The sequence below is a fragment of the Theropithecus gelada genome, chromosome 5, assembly GCF_003255815.1.
Source record: "Theropithecus gelada isolate Dixy chromosome 5, Tgel_1.0, whole genome shotgun sequence".
In the NCBI taxonomy this organism is placed as follows: domain Eukaryota; kingdom Metazoa; phylum Chordata; class Mammalia; order Primates; family Cercopithecidae; genus Theropithecus; species Theropithecus gelada.
This window is the reverse complement of record NC_037672.1, coordinates 38,440,000-38,454,773: the sequence shown is the minus strand read 5'-3', so window position 1 is coordinate 38,454,773 and position 14,774 is coordinate 38,440,000. Positions and strand designations below refer to the sequence as shown.

Here is a 14,774-nt window from a genome sequence, read left to right as displayed (position 1 = left end):
AGACGTTGAGGCTGCAGTGAGCCATTATTGTACCTTGCACTCCAGCCTAGGTGACAGGAGACCTTGTCTCAAAAAAAAAAAAAAAAAAATTCAGTCTCTTCCTTTTGACCTCCTTAATAATTTCAGAGAAATTGATGCATGCAGCTTCTATGATTTACCTACCCATCCCCTATTTAAACTATTTAAACTTGCAGAAACTTAGAGTAGAGGCATAAAAAAAAAAAAAAAAGAAAAAGAAAATATTTTGGAGTAGCTAGGTACCTGGCAAAAATCAATGAGTTACTTAGTCTAATTTTTAGGTGACCAGAGCCTGGAATGGTAATAGAAGAGTTTTCTGCAGAAAGGACATTTAAAAATAATCTGTTTTTGAATGCCAGACAGGAATTATTTTGTAGCGATCAGTTTTCAACTGTTGTTTTCAAAGCTCCTTTATCAGGGGAAGCTGTCTGGTCATCTCCCATCTCTAGCCAGTTTCACCCTACATCATGAGCTGTCTGCCTTTCTGTACACCATTACATCTAACTCTTGCCCTAAGTTGTTCCATGCATATAAACAACTTTTTCCTCCTGCTTTTCATACCTCAACTCAATCTTCAAGTTTTGATTTATTTTCACTTGGTTCCTTTATTTAGTCTCCCATTGGGTTATAATCTCATCAAGAGAAGAGAGTTAGTACTACTTACTATTAGTTCAAAAATAATTCCTATTCCCTTTAAGTTTTAGACTTTTCAGAGCACTTTCATTTTTGTCAGAGCATCATAACATTCATGCGTTAGTTTTTAGAGAGCCTGCTATCCTCATTTTCCAATGAGGTCATTGAGGCAGAGGCAGCCACACTTCTCCAAGGTTACATGTAATCCAAAACTAAATGCCTAGACTCTGGGCTCATGATTTTTTTTTTTTTTTTTTCTCTAAAGGAAAGTCTTCGTCCATTGGCCGGGTGCGGTGGCTCATGCCTGTAATCCTAGTACTTTGGGAGGCTGAGGCAGGCAGATCACTTGAGGTCAGGAGTTTGAGACCACCCTGGCCAACATGGTGAAACCCCGTTTAAAAATACAAAAATTAGGCAGGCGTGGTGGCACGCCTATAATCCCAGCTACTCAGGAGGCTGAGGCAGGGGAATCGCTTGAACCCAGGAGGCAGAGGTTGCAGTGAGCCGAGATTGTGCCACTGCACTCCAGCCTGGGTGACAGCGCAAGACTCCGTCTTAAAAAAAAAAAAAAAAAAAAAAAAAAAGCTAGTCTTTGTCCACATAGTATTCTATATCCTGAAGATGATAGATAATGTCTAGCTTTAATGAACTCAGAAAGCATTTGTGAATAATATTGCAATATTTTAAAAGACTGTTGATATAGGACTATAAAAATAGGGGAATAAGAAAGGAGACCAGGCGCGGTGGCTCACGCCTGTAAACTCAACACTTTGGGATGCTGAGGTGGACAGGTCACCTGAAGTCAGGAGTTAGGACCAGCCTGGACAACATGATGAAACCCTGTCTCTACTAAAAATATTTTAAAAAGCAGTGGGGTGTGGTGGCGCATGCCTCTAGTCCCAGCTACTTGGGAGGCTGAGGCAGGAGAATCGCTTGAACCTGGGAGGCAGAGGTTGCAGTGAGCCGGGACTGCACTACTGCACTCCAGCCTGGGCAACAGAACAAGACTCCATCTCAAAAAAAAAAAAAAGACTTTAAAGCTTATTTTTAAGGACTATAATGATACATTACATACAATAAAGAGAATAAGAAATAAGAAAAGGCTTACGTTTCATTTCAGATTGTGAAGTCCTTTAGGATAACTGTCTCGTTCATTTATATATCTTCAGGGCTTACCTGGAATCTGCCTGCTCTAGTTATCTGTCATATAGATAGTAGCTTCCCAAAAAAATTTATTGAGTGAGTTATCTAGATGCTTCAAGCTATTTCTTCTGATGATTATATTTATAAAATGTATTATTTCTGTGGAACTAACAGAGGATTAAATCAGGACTACTGATGATTGTTAACTCCACACTTTAACCAGGACTTCAGGATATATCTTGAAATCCCTATCTCATAGGCACTCTGTTCTTTATCCCATATACTTTCATCAGGTGAATACTCCGACAAAAACCTATGGAATGGGGAAAGGCCGGGCAGCAGATCTGAAGTATATTGAAGCTTGTGCTAGACGCATTGTGCAAAACTCAAATGGGTATAAAATTGTGACTGAGAAAAGCACGGTTCCAGTGCGGGCAGCAGAAAGTATTCGTCACATATTTGATGCAAACACAAAACCCAACTTGAATCTACAGGTATAAAAAATGAAGCATTAGAATCTGGTTGTTCTTATGTAAATACTGATGTGTTAAAGTTGCCCAAAATTAATTCTAGCTTAAAACTTTCCTTTGCATTGGGATTCTAGGTGCTGTCCAACCCGGAGTTTCTGGCAGAGGGAACGGCCATCAAGGACCTAAAGAACCCAGACAGGGTACTGATTGGAGGGGATGAAACTCCAGAGGGCCAGAGAGCTGTGCAGGCCCTGTGTGCTGTATATGAGCACTGGGTTCCCAAAGAAAAGATCCTCACCACTAATACTTGGTCTTCAGAGCTTTCCAAACTGGTTAGTATTTAGCATTCAACTCTCCATTAAATTAAAGCCAAATACTTATTTATTTTAAGCCTGATAAGCTACACAGATACTTTTTTAATAGTAGTAAGAGGTTATGCTTTTGAAGATCATATTCTTGCACGTTTAAATTATGAAATAATTTTCACAAGGGAGATCATATATCAGGGTATAAAATATTCTGAAAAATTATGAAATCTTAAAATAGTAATTTGGTTTTTATCACTCTTTCCTTCTCTTTACCCTTTTTCTTAATCATCTGTCCTCTCTAATTTAAAACATTTTCCCTTTCTAACCCATCCATTGTCTCCTCAAATTGAGCTCATCAGTATCTCATGTATCTCCCTCAGTAATTTGCATCAACGCAATGAAATATAAACTAGATGTGTAAAATTGCTGTTTTAGCCTATCTTACTCTTCTCTGTGTGTGTGTGTGTTTTTTTTAAGACAGCAAATGCTTTTCTTGCCCAGAGAATAAGCAGCATTAATTCCATAAGTGCTCTGTGTGAAGCAACAGGAGCTGATGTAGAAGAGGTAGCAACAGCAATTGGAATGGACCAGAGAATTGGAAACAAGTTTCTAAAAGCCAGTGTTGGTAAATTCAAATTTTTCTCTAATAAAGAGAGCTACTATTGACTGAAGGCATATTATTTGCTGGTACCAGTGCTTTATATATCTCACTGAATCCTTATAACCTGTTAGGAAGATGCTGTTATTTTCTTTTTTAGAGATGCTTCAGACCCAGGGAAATTTGTGCAACTTGCTCGAAGTCATGCAACTGAGTGACCAGATGTTTCTAACTCCAAAGCCATATTATTCCTTACTGCATACTGCATTGCACTAGAGCAAGCGTGGGCAAACTATGGCCCTTGGGTCAAATCCAGTCCACAGCTTGTTTTTGTAAATAAATTTTATTGGAACACAGCCATGACCATTAGACTACATATTGTCTATGGCTGCTTTTGAGCTACAGTGGCAGTTTAATAGTCTCCTCAGAAACTGAATGGTCCACAAAGGCTGAAATATTTACTGTCTGGCCCTTTGCCATGAAAGTTTGCTGACCCAGGCCAGGCACAGTGGCTCATGCCTACAATCCCAGCACTTTGGGAGACTGAGGCCAAGGCAGGCAAATTGCTTGAGCCCAGGAGTTTGAGACCAGCCTGGGCAGCATGGTGAAGCCCTAGCTCTACAAAAAAATAAAAAAAATTAGTCAGGTATGGTGGTGCACACCTGTAGCCCTAGCTACCTGGGAGGCTAAGGTAGGAGGATCACCTGAGCCTGGGAGGTCAAGGCTGCAGTGAGCCATATTCATACCACTACACTTCAGTCTGGGCAACAGAGGGAGACTCTGTCTCAAAAAGAGAAAAAGTTTGCTGACCCTCTGCTAGAGTAAAGAATGTGGGGCAGTCATACTAGATGAATGAGAAAAAAATAGGAGATAAAAGGGAACAATATAAAAAGTTAAATGTAGTCATAATGAAACTTTAGTTAGAAAATTATTTGGAAGTTACTTGTGGAGTTGTTGCCTGCAAATTTTACATAATTTATAAGCCTATTATTTATCTATCTGAATTTTATTATTAAAAAATCTTAGTATAAGGTTTCTGATTTAGTATAAAGAAATTTGTCACATGATTGAGTTTTCTCGTTCTTACATGAAAATACTGTTTATTTTTTTCTTTCTGTAGGGTTTGGTGGGAGCTGCTTCCAAAAGGATGTTCTGAATTTGGTTTATCTCTGTGAGGCTCTGAATTTGCCAGAAGTAGCTCGTTATTGGCAGCAGGTATTAATCTTTATAGGTAATAATTTCTGTTTAGCCAGGCGTAGTGGTTCACACCTGTAATCGCAACACTTTAGGAAGCCAAGGCAGGAGCATCACTTGAGGCCAGGAATTTGGGACTGACCTGGGCACCATAGTGAGACCCCATCTCTACAAAAAATTTAAAAATTAGCCAGGCATGGTGCTGCACACCTGTAGTCCTAGCTACTCAGGAGGCTGAGGTGGGAGGATCACTTGAACCTAGGAGTTGGAGGCTCCCGTGACTTATGATCCCTCCACTGCACTGTAGCACAGACAACAGAGTGAGACCCTGTCTCTAACATAGTAATAGTAATAGCAATAATAATAGCAATTTCTGTTTAGCTTCTCATTAAGCATGTCACTTTTTGTCCATGAAATATTTTTGATGGAATTTATTTATTCCAGGAAGTCAAACATTAGTATATTCAATTTGCTTATTTTATGTTTATTTATTGGGTATCTATGTTTTTAATTTATCTTTCCTGCTAATCAATGTTGATGGAAGTTTGTGATAAACCAGTATTCTAATTTTATAGCTAAATTTGCTCCCAGAGTAAAACAAAAACAATTATCCTTAATTATAATTCTTCTCTTTTTTTTTTTTTTGAGACAAGATCTCACTCTGTCACCCAGGCTAGAATGCAGTGGTGTCATCCCTGTTCACTGCAGTGACCTCCTGTGCTCAAGTAGTCCTCCCACTTCAGCCTCCCAAGTAGCTGGGACTTCAGGAATGCACTACCACGTTGGCGAATTTTTTTATTTAAAAAAATTTTTTTGTAAAGACAAGGTCTCACCATATTGCCCAGGCTGGTCTCAAACTCCTGGGCTCAGCAGTCCTCCCGTCTTTGCCTCCCAAAGTGCTGGGAATATAAGTGTTAGCCAGTGAACCTAGCCTAATTCTTCTCTGTCTTGAAAGGCATAAAATCAAAGTAAAGTAAGAACCTATATTATAACATTGGTCGGGCGTGGTGGCTCACACCTGTAATCCCTGCACTTTGGGAGGCTGAGGTGGACAGATCACTTGAGAGTCAGGAGTTCGAGACTGGCCTAGCGAGGCTGAGGCATGAGAATCGCTTGAACCCAGGAGGCGGAGGTTCTAGTGAACCAGGATTGCGCCACTGCACTCCAGCCTGGATGACAGAGCGAGACTTCGTCTCAAAAAAAAAAAAAAAAAACAAACAGAACCTATATTGTCATGCTTTCAAGTGGTTTTGTATTTGTTGTTATTTGTTTTGAATCTTTCAGACTCACAGAGCTAAAATTAGAAACCCTTCCCAAATTGGAAGCATTAAGCGAGCTCTGGGAAGTAGAGTTGATGTTTACTGAATGCTCACCCTGTACTGGGTACTCTTTTGGGCACTTCGCATACAGTATCATTTAATCCTCATCACTAACATTATCCCCTTTATTTGATGAGGGAACTGACACGGAGATATTAAGTAATTTGTCCCAATTACTAGTTGGTATATGTGCCTTTCCCAAATATTTTCCCCCTGAGTTTATAATTTTTCAGGTTTCAGCAGTAGATATGGGAGGGAATCTAAAGAAATGCACATTTCTTTTTTTAAAATGTTTTACTTTTTAGAGACAGGATCTCACTGTGTTGCCCAGGCTAGATTCCAACTCTTGGGCTCATGTGATCCACCTGAGCCTCCTGAGTAGCTGGGACTACAGGCGCACCACCCTGCCTAGCCAGAAATGCACATTTTTAAGGGAAAACAGATACACTTAGTGTCATTCCAGTCAATCCATCATGATGGCTTTATCTCACTGTTCATCATGTGAAAATTGCAGATAAACTCTTGATTTTCCAGCACTTTGGGCTAATTGCTTAAGCTCTCAAGGTTTGATTGAGATGGTCCCTGGAAGCTTAAAGCCTTAAAAAAAAATTTCTTTTGCTTTGCCTACCTGGTTACCAACCTAAATTTAACAGATTAAGTGATCGGAGACTCTTCTCGTATAACATTTAGTTCATTAAAAACCTTGTCAAATATTTGTGGTGGTATGGTTCATCCAGAGGTAGCTAGAACCATAATTGTTTGTTCCCTGCTCACTTTCCACTGAAACTGAATTTTTGTAAATAGTGGAGCACAAGCAAATGAAGGAATACTTTGGGGTTTGATTGCTTATAGCTTGTTTCCACAGAGTTTAGAGACACGGGCTAAGGAGAATATGGTTTCCTATGTGCCTTATTTAGGCTGGTCTCATAGCTGAACCTGAAATGCGCTTAGAATTAAAACTTGGTTGTGCACTCCAATTTTTGCATCCATCCTAGCCTTATACGTGGAAAATCAAGGCAAATGAAATTACAAATTTTTAGGATGGCTTTTTTTTTTTTTCTTTTTTTAATTTAAGACAGGGTCTGGCTCTGTCACCCAGGCTGGAGTGCAGTGGCATGATCTTGGCTCACTGCCACTTCTGCCTCCTGTGCTCAAGCCATCCCACCTCAGCCTCCCAAGTAGCTGGGACTACAGGCACATGCCACCATGCCTGGTGAATTTTTGTATTTTTTGTAGAGACAGGGTGTCACCGTGGTGCCCAGGCTGGTCTTGAACTCCTGAGCTCGAGCAATCGCCCACCTCGGCCTCCTGAAGTGCTGGGATTACAGATGTGAGCTACCACTGCTGGCCTAGGATGGCTTTAAGGAAGGGGATGGGTGATTCTTTTTTTGTTGTTGTTGTTTTGTTTTAAATCCACAGGCACTAGAGTTTGGTTAATTTTTGCCTCCTGTTTATATGTAAGTGTTGTATTTGTACAATAGCACTCACCATAAAACTCTGAGTAATGTGTGTCATAGGCCGTACCTCTTTTAACTAATCATTGCACAATTGTACATGTAATTTCAGGTGATAGACATGAATGACTACCAAAGGAGGAGGTTTGCTTCCCGGATCATAGACAGTCTGTTTAATACAGTAACTGATAAGAAGATAGCTATTTTGGGATTTGCATTCAAAAAGGACACTGGTGATACGAGGTATCAGTTTTTAAAAATATTTCAAGCCCTTTGAGATTGTGTTAATTTTTTGATTGGTGGATGTGTGCATCTTAATTTTTTGATTGGTGGATGTGTGCATAAAATACATGTATATATATAATATAAAGAATAAAAATAAACATCCATATCTTCACCACTCCACCAGCTTAAGAAATATAATTTTACCTGACTGGGCGTGGTAGCTCACGCCTGTGATCTCAGCACTTTGGGAGGTGGAGGCGGGTGGATCACGAGGTCAGGAGATTGAGACCATCCTGGCTAACATGGTGAAACACCATCTCTACTAAAAATACAAAAAAATTAGCCAGGCGTGGTGGTGGACACCTGTAGTCCCAGCTACTCGGGAGGCTGAGGCAGGAGAATGGCATGAACCCGGGAGGTGGAGCTTGCAGTGAGCCAAGATTGCACCACTGCACTCCAGCCTGGGTGACAGAGTAAGACTCTGTCTCCAAAAAAAAAAAAAAAAAAAAAGGAAATATAATTTTACCTGTATCTTAAACTCCTTGGTATTAGAATATAATGCCATGTAAAGCTTAGCAATACTGATTTTTTTTTTTCCTATAGAGAATCTTCTAGTATATATATTAGCAAATATTTGATGGATGAAGGCGCACACCTCCATATATATGATCCAAAAGTACCTAGGGAACAAATAGTTGTGGATCTTTCTCATCCAGGTGTTTCAGAGGATGACCAAGGTAAGGCTTTGAGTCTCATGAATCATTTTGAGTACAGACCTTAAAACTTTTTATCTTCTGGAAACCTTAGGTTGTTCAGTTTTATCATTGATATCATTGGTAGGCCTTCTTTTAAACCTCATTTCTCTGAAATTAAAGTCTTAGGCATAATGTCATCAACATTGATTTGAAGTGATCAGCTGTGGATTGGTCCATTGATTTTTCCAACATATTCCACAAAGCCCCAAAATTCCAAGGAGGTGATTCCAAGGCAGATTTTGGGGCCTGCCACCATCACTCCCACTGATGCTAAAATCAGATTATTCCCAACTCTTCTGCAGTCCTAGTGTTAGAGTATCTATAGTACTATCCCCCTTATGTGTGGTTTTTCTTTCCATGGGTTCAGTTATCTGCAGTCAATTGCAGTCTGAAAGTACTAGAAAAAAATTCCAGAAATAAACAATTCATAAGTTTTAAATTGTGTACTGTTTCATCCTGCCTGGGACATTTATCATTCCTTTGTCCAGCATATCCACATTCCACATGCTACTTGCCCATTAGTCACTTAGTAACTTTTGGCAATCAGATTCAAAAAACAAGTATGTGTGTAAGTATATATAGGGGTTCAGTATTCTCCACAGTTTCAGACATCTACTGGGGGTCTTGGAATATATCCCTGCAGATAAGGGGGGAACTACTGTAATGTCAAATAACTCCTTATTTCTGTTTTTTTGTTGTTGCTGTTACAGTGTCCCGCCTCGTGACCATTTCCAAGGATCCATATGAAGCATGTGATGGTGCCCATGCTGTTGTTATTTGCACTGAGTGGGACATGTTTAAGGTAAGGTAACAGAAATGATACTAAGGAAAATTCTAGAGGTGTTCCACTATCAGCTAAGGTTGAGTATGTGTTCATGTATGTGTTTTTTTTTTTTTTTTTTGAGACAGAGTCTTGCTCTGTCACCCAGGCTGGAGTGCAGTGGTGCCATCTCGGTTCACTATAAGCTCTGCCTCCTGGGTTCTCGCCATTCTCCTGCCTCAGCTTCCCGAGTAGCTGGGACTACAAGCTCCTGCCACCACGCCTGGCTAATTTTTTGTATTTTTAGTAGAGATGGGGTTTCACCATGTTGGCCAGGATGGTCTCGATCTCCTGACCTCGTGATCCACCCACCTCGGCCTCCCAAAGTGCTGGGATTACAGGCATAAGCCACTGCGCCCAGCTCATGTATGTGTTTTAATTGTTCCTATGGTTTGTCTTTACAGGAATTGGATTATGAACGCATTCATAAAAAAATGCTAAAGCCAGCCTTTATCTTCGATGGACGGCGTGTCCTGGATGGGCTCCACAATGAACTACAAACCATTGGCTTCCAGGTAATCATGATCCTGGACCCTTTTTCTTCTTTTTGTTTGGTCTTTAGTGTTTGATTCAACAACTGGGGACTATAATCTAGTCAAGTTGACATCAAAAGACCATCACAGCAGGTCAGAATATGTTTGGCTGATTAAGATGATACCTAGGGAAGTTCTAGGGCAGTTCTTTTGGGGAACCAAATCAATATCAGAAGTTTATTTCAACAATTAGGAAAGTGCTCATTTGCTTTTTAAACCCATTGTGTGGGTTTTAGAATTTTCTTATTTTCCTTAGCAGTAACCTAACTCTGGGGCAACATGTCAGTTCTTTAGGAAGTCCCTTTGGGATTTTTCTGACTACTCTACTTCCTCCCTAAATTTGTGATCTAAAGGTAGAGAAAGAAAGACTTGGTCAATCAGCAGGTGTTCATCCTATACCTCCTGAGTACTCAGCACTGTCCCAGTGCTGTGAGGGGTCTGAATGAAATATATGGGAGTTTCAATGGTACTGGCCCGCTTCTGATTCAAAGTTTATCAACTGGCCAGGCACGGTGGTTCACACCTGTAATCCCAGCACTTTAGGAGGCTGTGGAAGTGGATCACTTGAGGCCAGGAGTTTGAGACCAGCCTAGCCAACATAGCGAAACCCTGTCTCTAAAAAAAAATACAAAAATTGCCGGGCATGGTGGCTCAAGCCTGTAATCCCAGCGCTTTGGGAGGCTGAGGCGGGCATATCACAAGGTCAGGAATTCGAGACCAGCCTGGCCAATACTGTGAAACCCCATCTCTACTAAAAATACAAAAATTAGCTGGGCGTGGTGGCACATGCCTGTAATCCCAGCTACTCCAGAGGCTGAGGCAGGAGAATCGCTTAAACCTGGGAGGTGGAGGTTGCAGTGAACCAAGATCACACCACTGCACTCCAACCTGGGTGACAGCGCAAGACTCCATCTCGGAAAAAAATAATAATAGTAATTAGCCGGGCGTGGTGGCCTGTGCCTGTAATCCCAGCCACATGGGAGGCTGACGTGGGAGGATTACTTGAGCCCAGCAGGCAGAGGTTGTAATGAGCTGAGATCATGCCGTTGCATGCCAGCCTGGGTGACAGAGCGAGACCCTGCCTCAAAAAACAAAAAACAGCTTGTCAATTATGGAACATTTGGAAAGCTGACAGAAGCCTCCACCCAGAACAGTGTATTTGTATGTTACATCTATTTCAGTTCTCCAAGGAGTCCCAAAAGTATTAATAAGAAGCTACTTTCCATTTCCTTAGAGCAGTGTGTATATGGGGATAGGAGGATGGGGAGGTGGAGTAAGTTAGGGAGAATAAAAAAATATGCCAGGGGGTTGCAGTCAACGTAGTGCCCACGCAGAGCAGAAAAGCAGCAGTGTTTGATAGCTTGCTATACACATCTCAGCACCAGCTATCTTGGAGAGGTACAAGTAAGGCCTAATCTGCTATTCAAAAATATCTGATCTGGTTCTCTTAAACCTCTCACCAACTTGGTGAAGGTCCTTATTTAGAACTCAGTGCCCATTTCTCCTTCATGAGAGATTTGCTTGTGGAAAGAATCAAATGGCATCCTTGTCTGTGAACTCTTCCATCCAAGACCTTGGGGACTCTTCTATTCCACCCCTCCCTAGTGAGTAACAGCATGACGGTGTTCCCCGGTCATGACTAAACTCAGGAATGTTATTTTTAAAAGGTTATTTGCAAGGCATAGACACATTTTCTGTCATTCCTGTTTTACTCATCTAAGGGGAAACATATGTAGAGAAATACATATTTTAAATGATTTTAAGTTATTGTAAAAGTTAACTTTCCTAGTGAGGATTAAAAAAACAATTAGGAATGGAATCACTAAATAAGGAGAATTTGTAAGTCACTAAGACAACGGGTTAATATAAAGCAGAAGCCCTTTTTTTGTGGTATGAGTCAGAATTAAATATTAATTTATAATTCAAAAGACAGGAAAATTGAGTAGTATATTTATCTCTGCTGTGGAGGGGAGATAAATTCATGACCGTTGAAGTAGTATTTTTAATAAGAAGATGATTTTGAATATATGGAATAAATGAAAAGTGTAATAGGCAAAACAAAAATTGATTATCATTTAGTGAAGGCTGGCTTGTTGTATGCTAAGCACTTTACCTAATTTAATACTTACCACAACCCTTTGAGTTAAGTGGTGGTAACACAATTTACAAGTGGGAAGAAAGACCTGGAGAGTTTAGGTAATGCAGCAAGTGCCAGTCAGGATTCCAGACTCCGAAGTCTGAATTCTTAAGAATTATGCTGTTGGCAGCGCACAGTGGCTTATGCCTTTAATCCCAGCACTTTGGGAGGCCAAGGCGGGTGGATCACGAAGTCAGGAGTTTGAGACCAGCTTGGCCAATATAGTGAAACCCCGTCTCTACTAAAAATACAAAAACATTAGCCTGGTGTGGTGGCGGGTGCTTGTAATCCCAGCTACTTGGGAGACTGAGGCAAGGAGAATCGCTTGAACCTGGGAGGTGGAGGCTGCCATGAGCCAAGGTCGCGCCACTGCACTCCAGCCCGGGCGACAGTATGAGACTCGATTTTAAAAAAAAAAAGAAAAGAAAAAGAATTATGCTGTTACAAACAGGGCGTAGTGGCTCATGCCGGTAATCCCAGCACTTTGGGAAGCCAAGGCAGGCAGGTCACTTGAGGTCAGGAGTTCGAGACCAGCCTGGCCAGCATGTAAAACCTCATCTCTACTAAAAATACAAAAATTAGCGAGGCGTGGTAGTGCATGTCTGTAATCCCAGCTACTCAGGAGGCAGACAGGAGAATTGCTTAAACCTAGGAGACGGAGGTTGCAGTGAGCCAAGATCGTGCCACTGCACTCCAGCCTGGGCGAAAGAGCAAGACTCCATCTCAAAAAAAAAAGATTATGCTGTTAGCTTTTGCAGGATTTTTAGTACAAGGGAAATTGAAATGAGAATGGAGTTTGAAATAAAATATGAACTCACCGGAATTTGGTCAGTTAATTTCATGCATGTTTCTAAAGACAGTGGTGGCACATAATTGATGACTTTGAGGGAGTCAGGTGTGGGAATGGCAGGAGTGAGAAAGTCTAGATATGAATATTAAAATGAAGTGTAGATTAATTCTAGAAACAAAAAATAGGGAAGAAACCAAAGATCTCTCATAGCAACCCAGACAACTTGAGAATCCTTTTCTAAGAAAAAAATCTAGATTCCCCCTGCTCCCATTTCGGTACATTGTAAATTCTTACACTTATATAATTAATAGTTCTCTTAAAATTTTTTTTTCAGATTGAAACAATTGGCAAAAAGGTGTCTTCAAAGAGAATTCCATATGCTCCTTCTGGTGAAATTCCAAAGTTTAGTCTTCAAGATCCACCTAACAAGAAACCTAAAGTGTAGAGATTGCCATTTTTATTTGTGATTTTTTTTTTTTTTTGGTACTTCAGGATAGCAAATATCTATCTGATATTAAATGGTAAATGAACCAAGTGTTTTTAAGGAAACAAAACTATTTTTTTAATCATCAGATTTATACTAGCTATATGGGTATTAGCATATCTGGTAATTATGAATCTAGAATTTTTTTACATATTTTTATAATACTGTTAGCTCAGTTATTGGATGAGTGAAAGATAATCATGTTGGTTTTAATAGTGTCAATTTTTGTAAAATAAAAATTAAACTTCAAACACTTTATAAATTGTCCACAGGCCGCACTTTAATATCACATTATAAAGGGAAGGACAGTCTTCATTTTTCCTGGTTATTGGTTTGCTTGTCATTAAAGATGTATTTTGAATCCATGAAATTGCTATGCTAAATAGCCTTTACATGTATGGTCTGGTTAAAGTTCCTTTGTTCCTTTTGTTTTAATAAAATGTGTCACTGATTTTTTAACTCAAAAGGATCATCACTGTTGTCACCCCAAATATAGTTAAAAGATTATTTTTTTTAATCATAAAGAGAAAATTAGTAGTAGTGTTTCTTTCTCTCCCCATTATTTCTTGGTTTTCCTCATAATCTTTTTTTTTTTTAAGTCCAAAAGCCAAAAATATTTATCTTGGTTTTACATTTTAATTTCCATTCTTAATTGTAATTTTTTTCTTTAAGGAAACCAATATAATCTCATGTATAAAAACTTAAATATTTTACAAGTTACGTATAGCATCATTCTAAAATAAGAATTTTTTTTTGTTTTCCGTCTGCTTTTTCTCTTATGTCTCTTGTTGAGTTTTATATTTTCAGTGATTATTTTTGCTTGTGTTAGATCATTATTAAAATGTATCCGATGTCCATTTGATACTTGTGCTCTGCTGAGAATGTACAGATTGCATTAAACAGCCCAGGTCTCATCCTTCAGGAATTTTTTAGTTCAATGAGAAGAGGGAGACAAATATAAAGATGAGGACAGAAGCATCTGTACAGATAAAAATTCCATAAATAAAACGTTCTCCATCAACAACTGTATGGGTGTAATTTTTGTCAATGCACAAGTAACTGAGTCATGACAACCTGACATTGGATGGGGAAAAAAAATGACACCTCACTTTTTAGAGAAAAGGATATTATATTCTCTCAAATGATGCAACAAAGGGAGGGAATTTAGCAAATAAACATTGGCAAACTGTAGCCCATGGGTCAAATCTGGCCAGCCACGAGTGAACTAAGAATGGTTGTTATATTTTTACATGGTCACATGTTAAATGGTTTGACCAGGCATGGTGGCTCATGCATGTAATCCTAGCACTTTGGGAGGCCAAAGAGGGAGGATCACTTAAGGCCAGTTTGAGACCAGCCTGGGCAACTTATTGCCTAGGCAGTAAGACCCCGTTTCTACAAACAAAGCACAAACATTTTAAATGGTTATACAAATCCCTACATAATATCCTCAACTTTACCTCTTGGCTGGCAAAGCCTAAAATATTTCCTACCTGGTCCTTTAGGAAAGTCTGCATACCTCTGAAAAAGACAAATACTAGAGTTTGAACATAAGGTGAGCCTTTACTTATAAGACTTTGAAGTGAGGATGAGTTTATTAATTAGAATTTGCTTTACATTTCTGCTTGAAAATATTATTGTAGTTTACTTAGTAATTTTATATTCTAGTAAAGGCATTGTAAATCCAAAGATATATGAAGATGTATGCTAAAGCAGATAGAATTAGGCACTTGTCCAAATGAGGAATTTTAAATTTTTAAATGTTTTTTTTTCTATTTTTAGACATCTAATGCTATAGATTCTAACTTTTTCTACTCTTGTCTAGACATGCCAAATGCTGGCAAAAAAATTGCTTATTTTTTTGTTTTTTTTGTTTTTTTTTTGTTTTTTTTT

The 14,774-nt window shown here is 39.4% G+C and overlaps 1 protein-coding gene across 1 annotated transcript in view; it reads left to right on the top strand.

Moving 5' to 3' along the window:
* UGDH (UDP-glucose 6-dehydrogenase) overlaps positions 1-13,907 on the top strand; it is a 28,491-nt gene extending 14,584 nt beyond the window's left edge. Inside the window, exons 4-12 of the mRNA XM_025385676.1 lie at positions 2,088-2,288; positions 2,399-2,596; positions 3,050-3,197; positions 4,291-4,385; positions 7,250-7,380; positions 7,966-8,099; positions 8,828-8,919; positions 9,342-9,452; positions 12,732-13,907. Of these exons, the coding sequence (XP_025241461.1) occupies positions 2,088-2,288; positions 2,399-2,596; positions 3,050-3,197; positions 4,291-4,385; positions 7,250-7,380; positions 7,966-8,099; positions 8,828-8,919; positions 9,342-9,452; positions 12,732-12,842 (1,221 nt within the window). The 3' untranslated portion in view covers positions 12,843-13,907. The remainder of the gene's footprint in view (positions 1-2,087; positions 2,289-2,398; positions 2,597-3,049; positions 3,198-4,290; positions 4,386-7,249; positions 7,381-7,965; positions 8,100-8,827; positions 8,920-9,341; positions 9,453-12,731) is intronic.
* Positions 13,908-14,774: the final 867 nt, after the last annotated feature.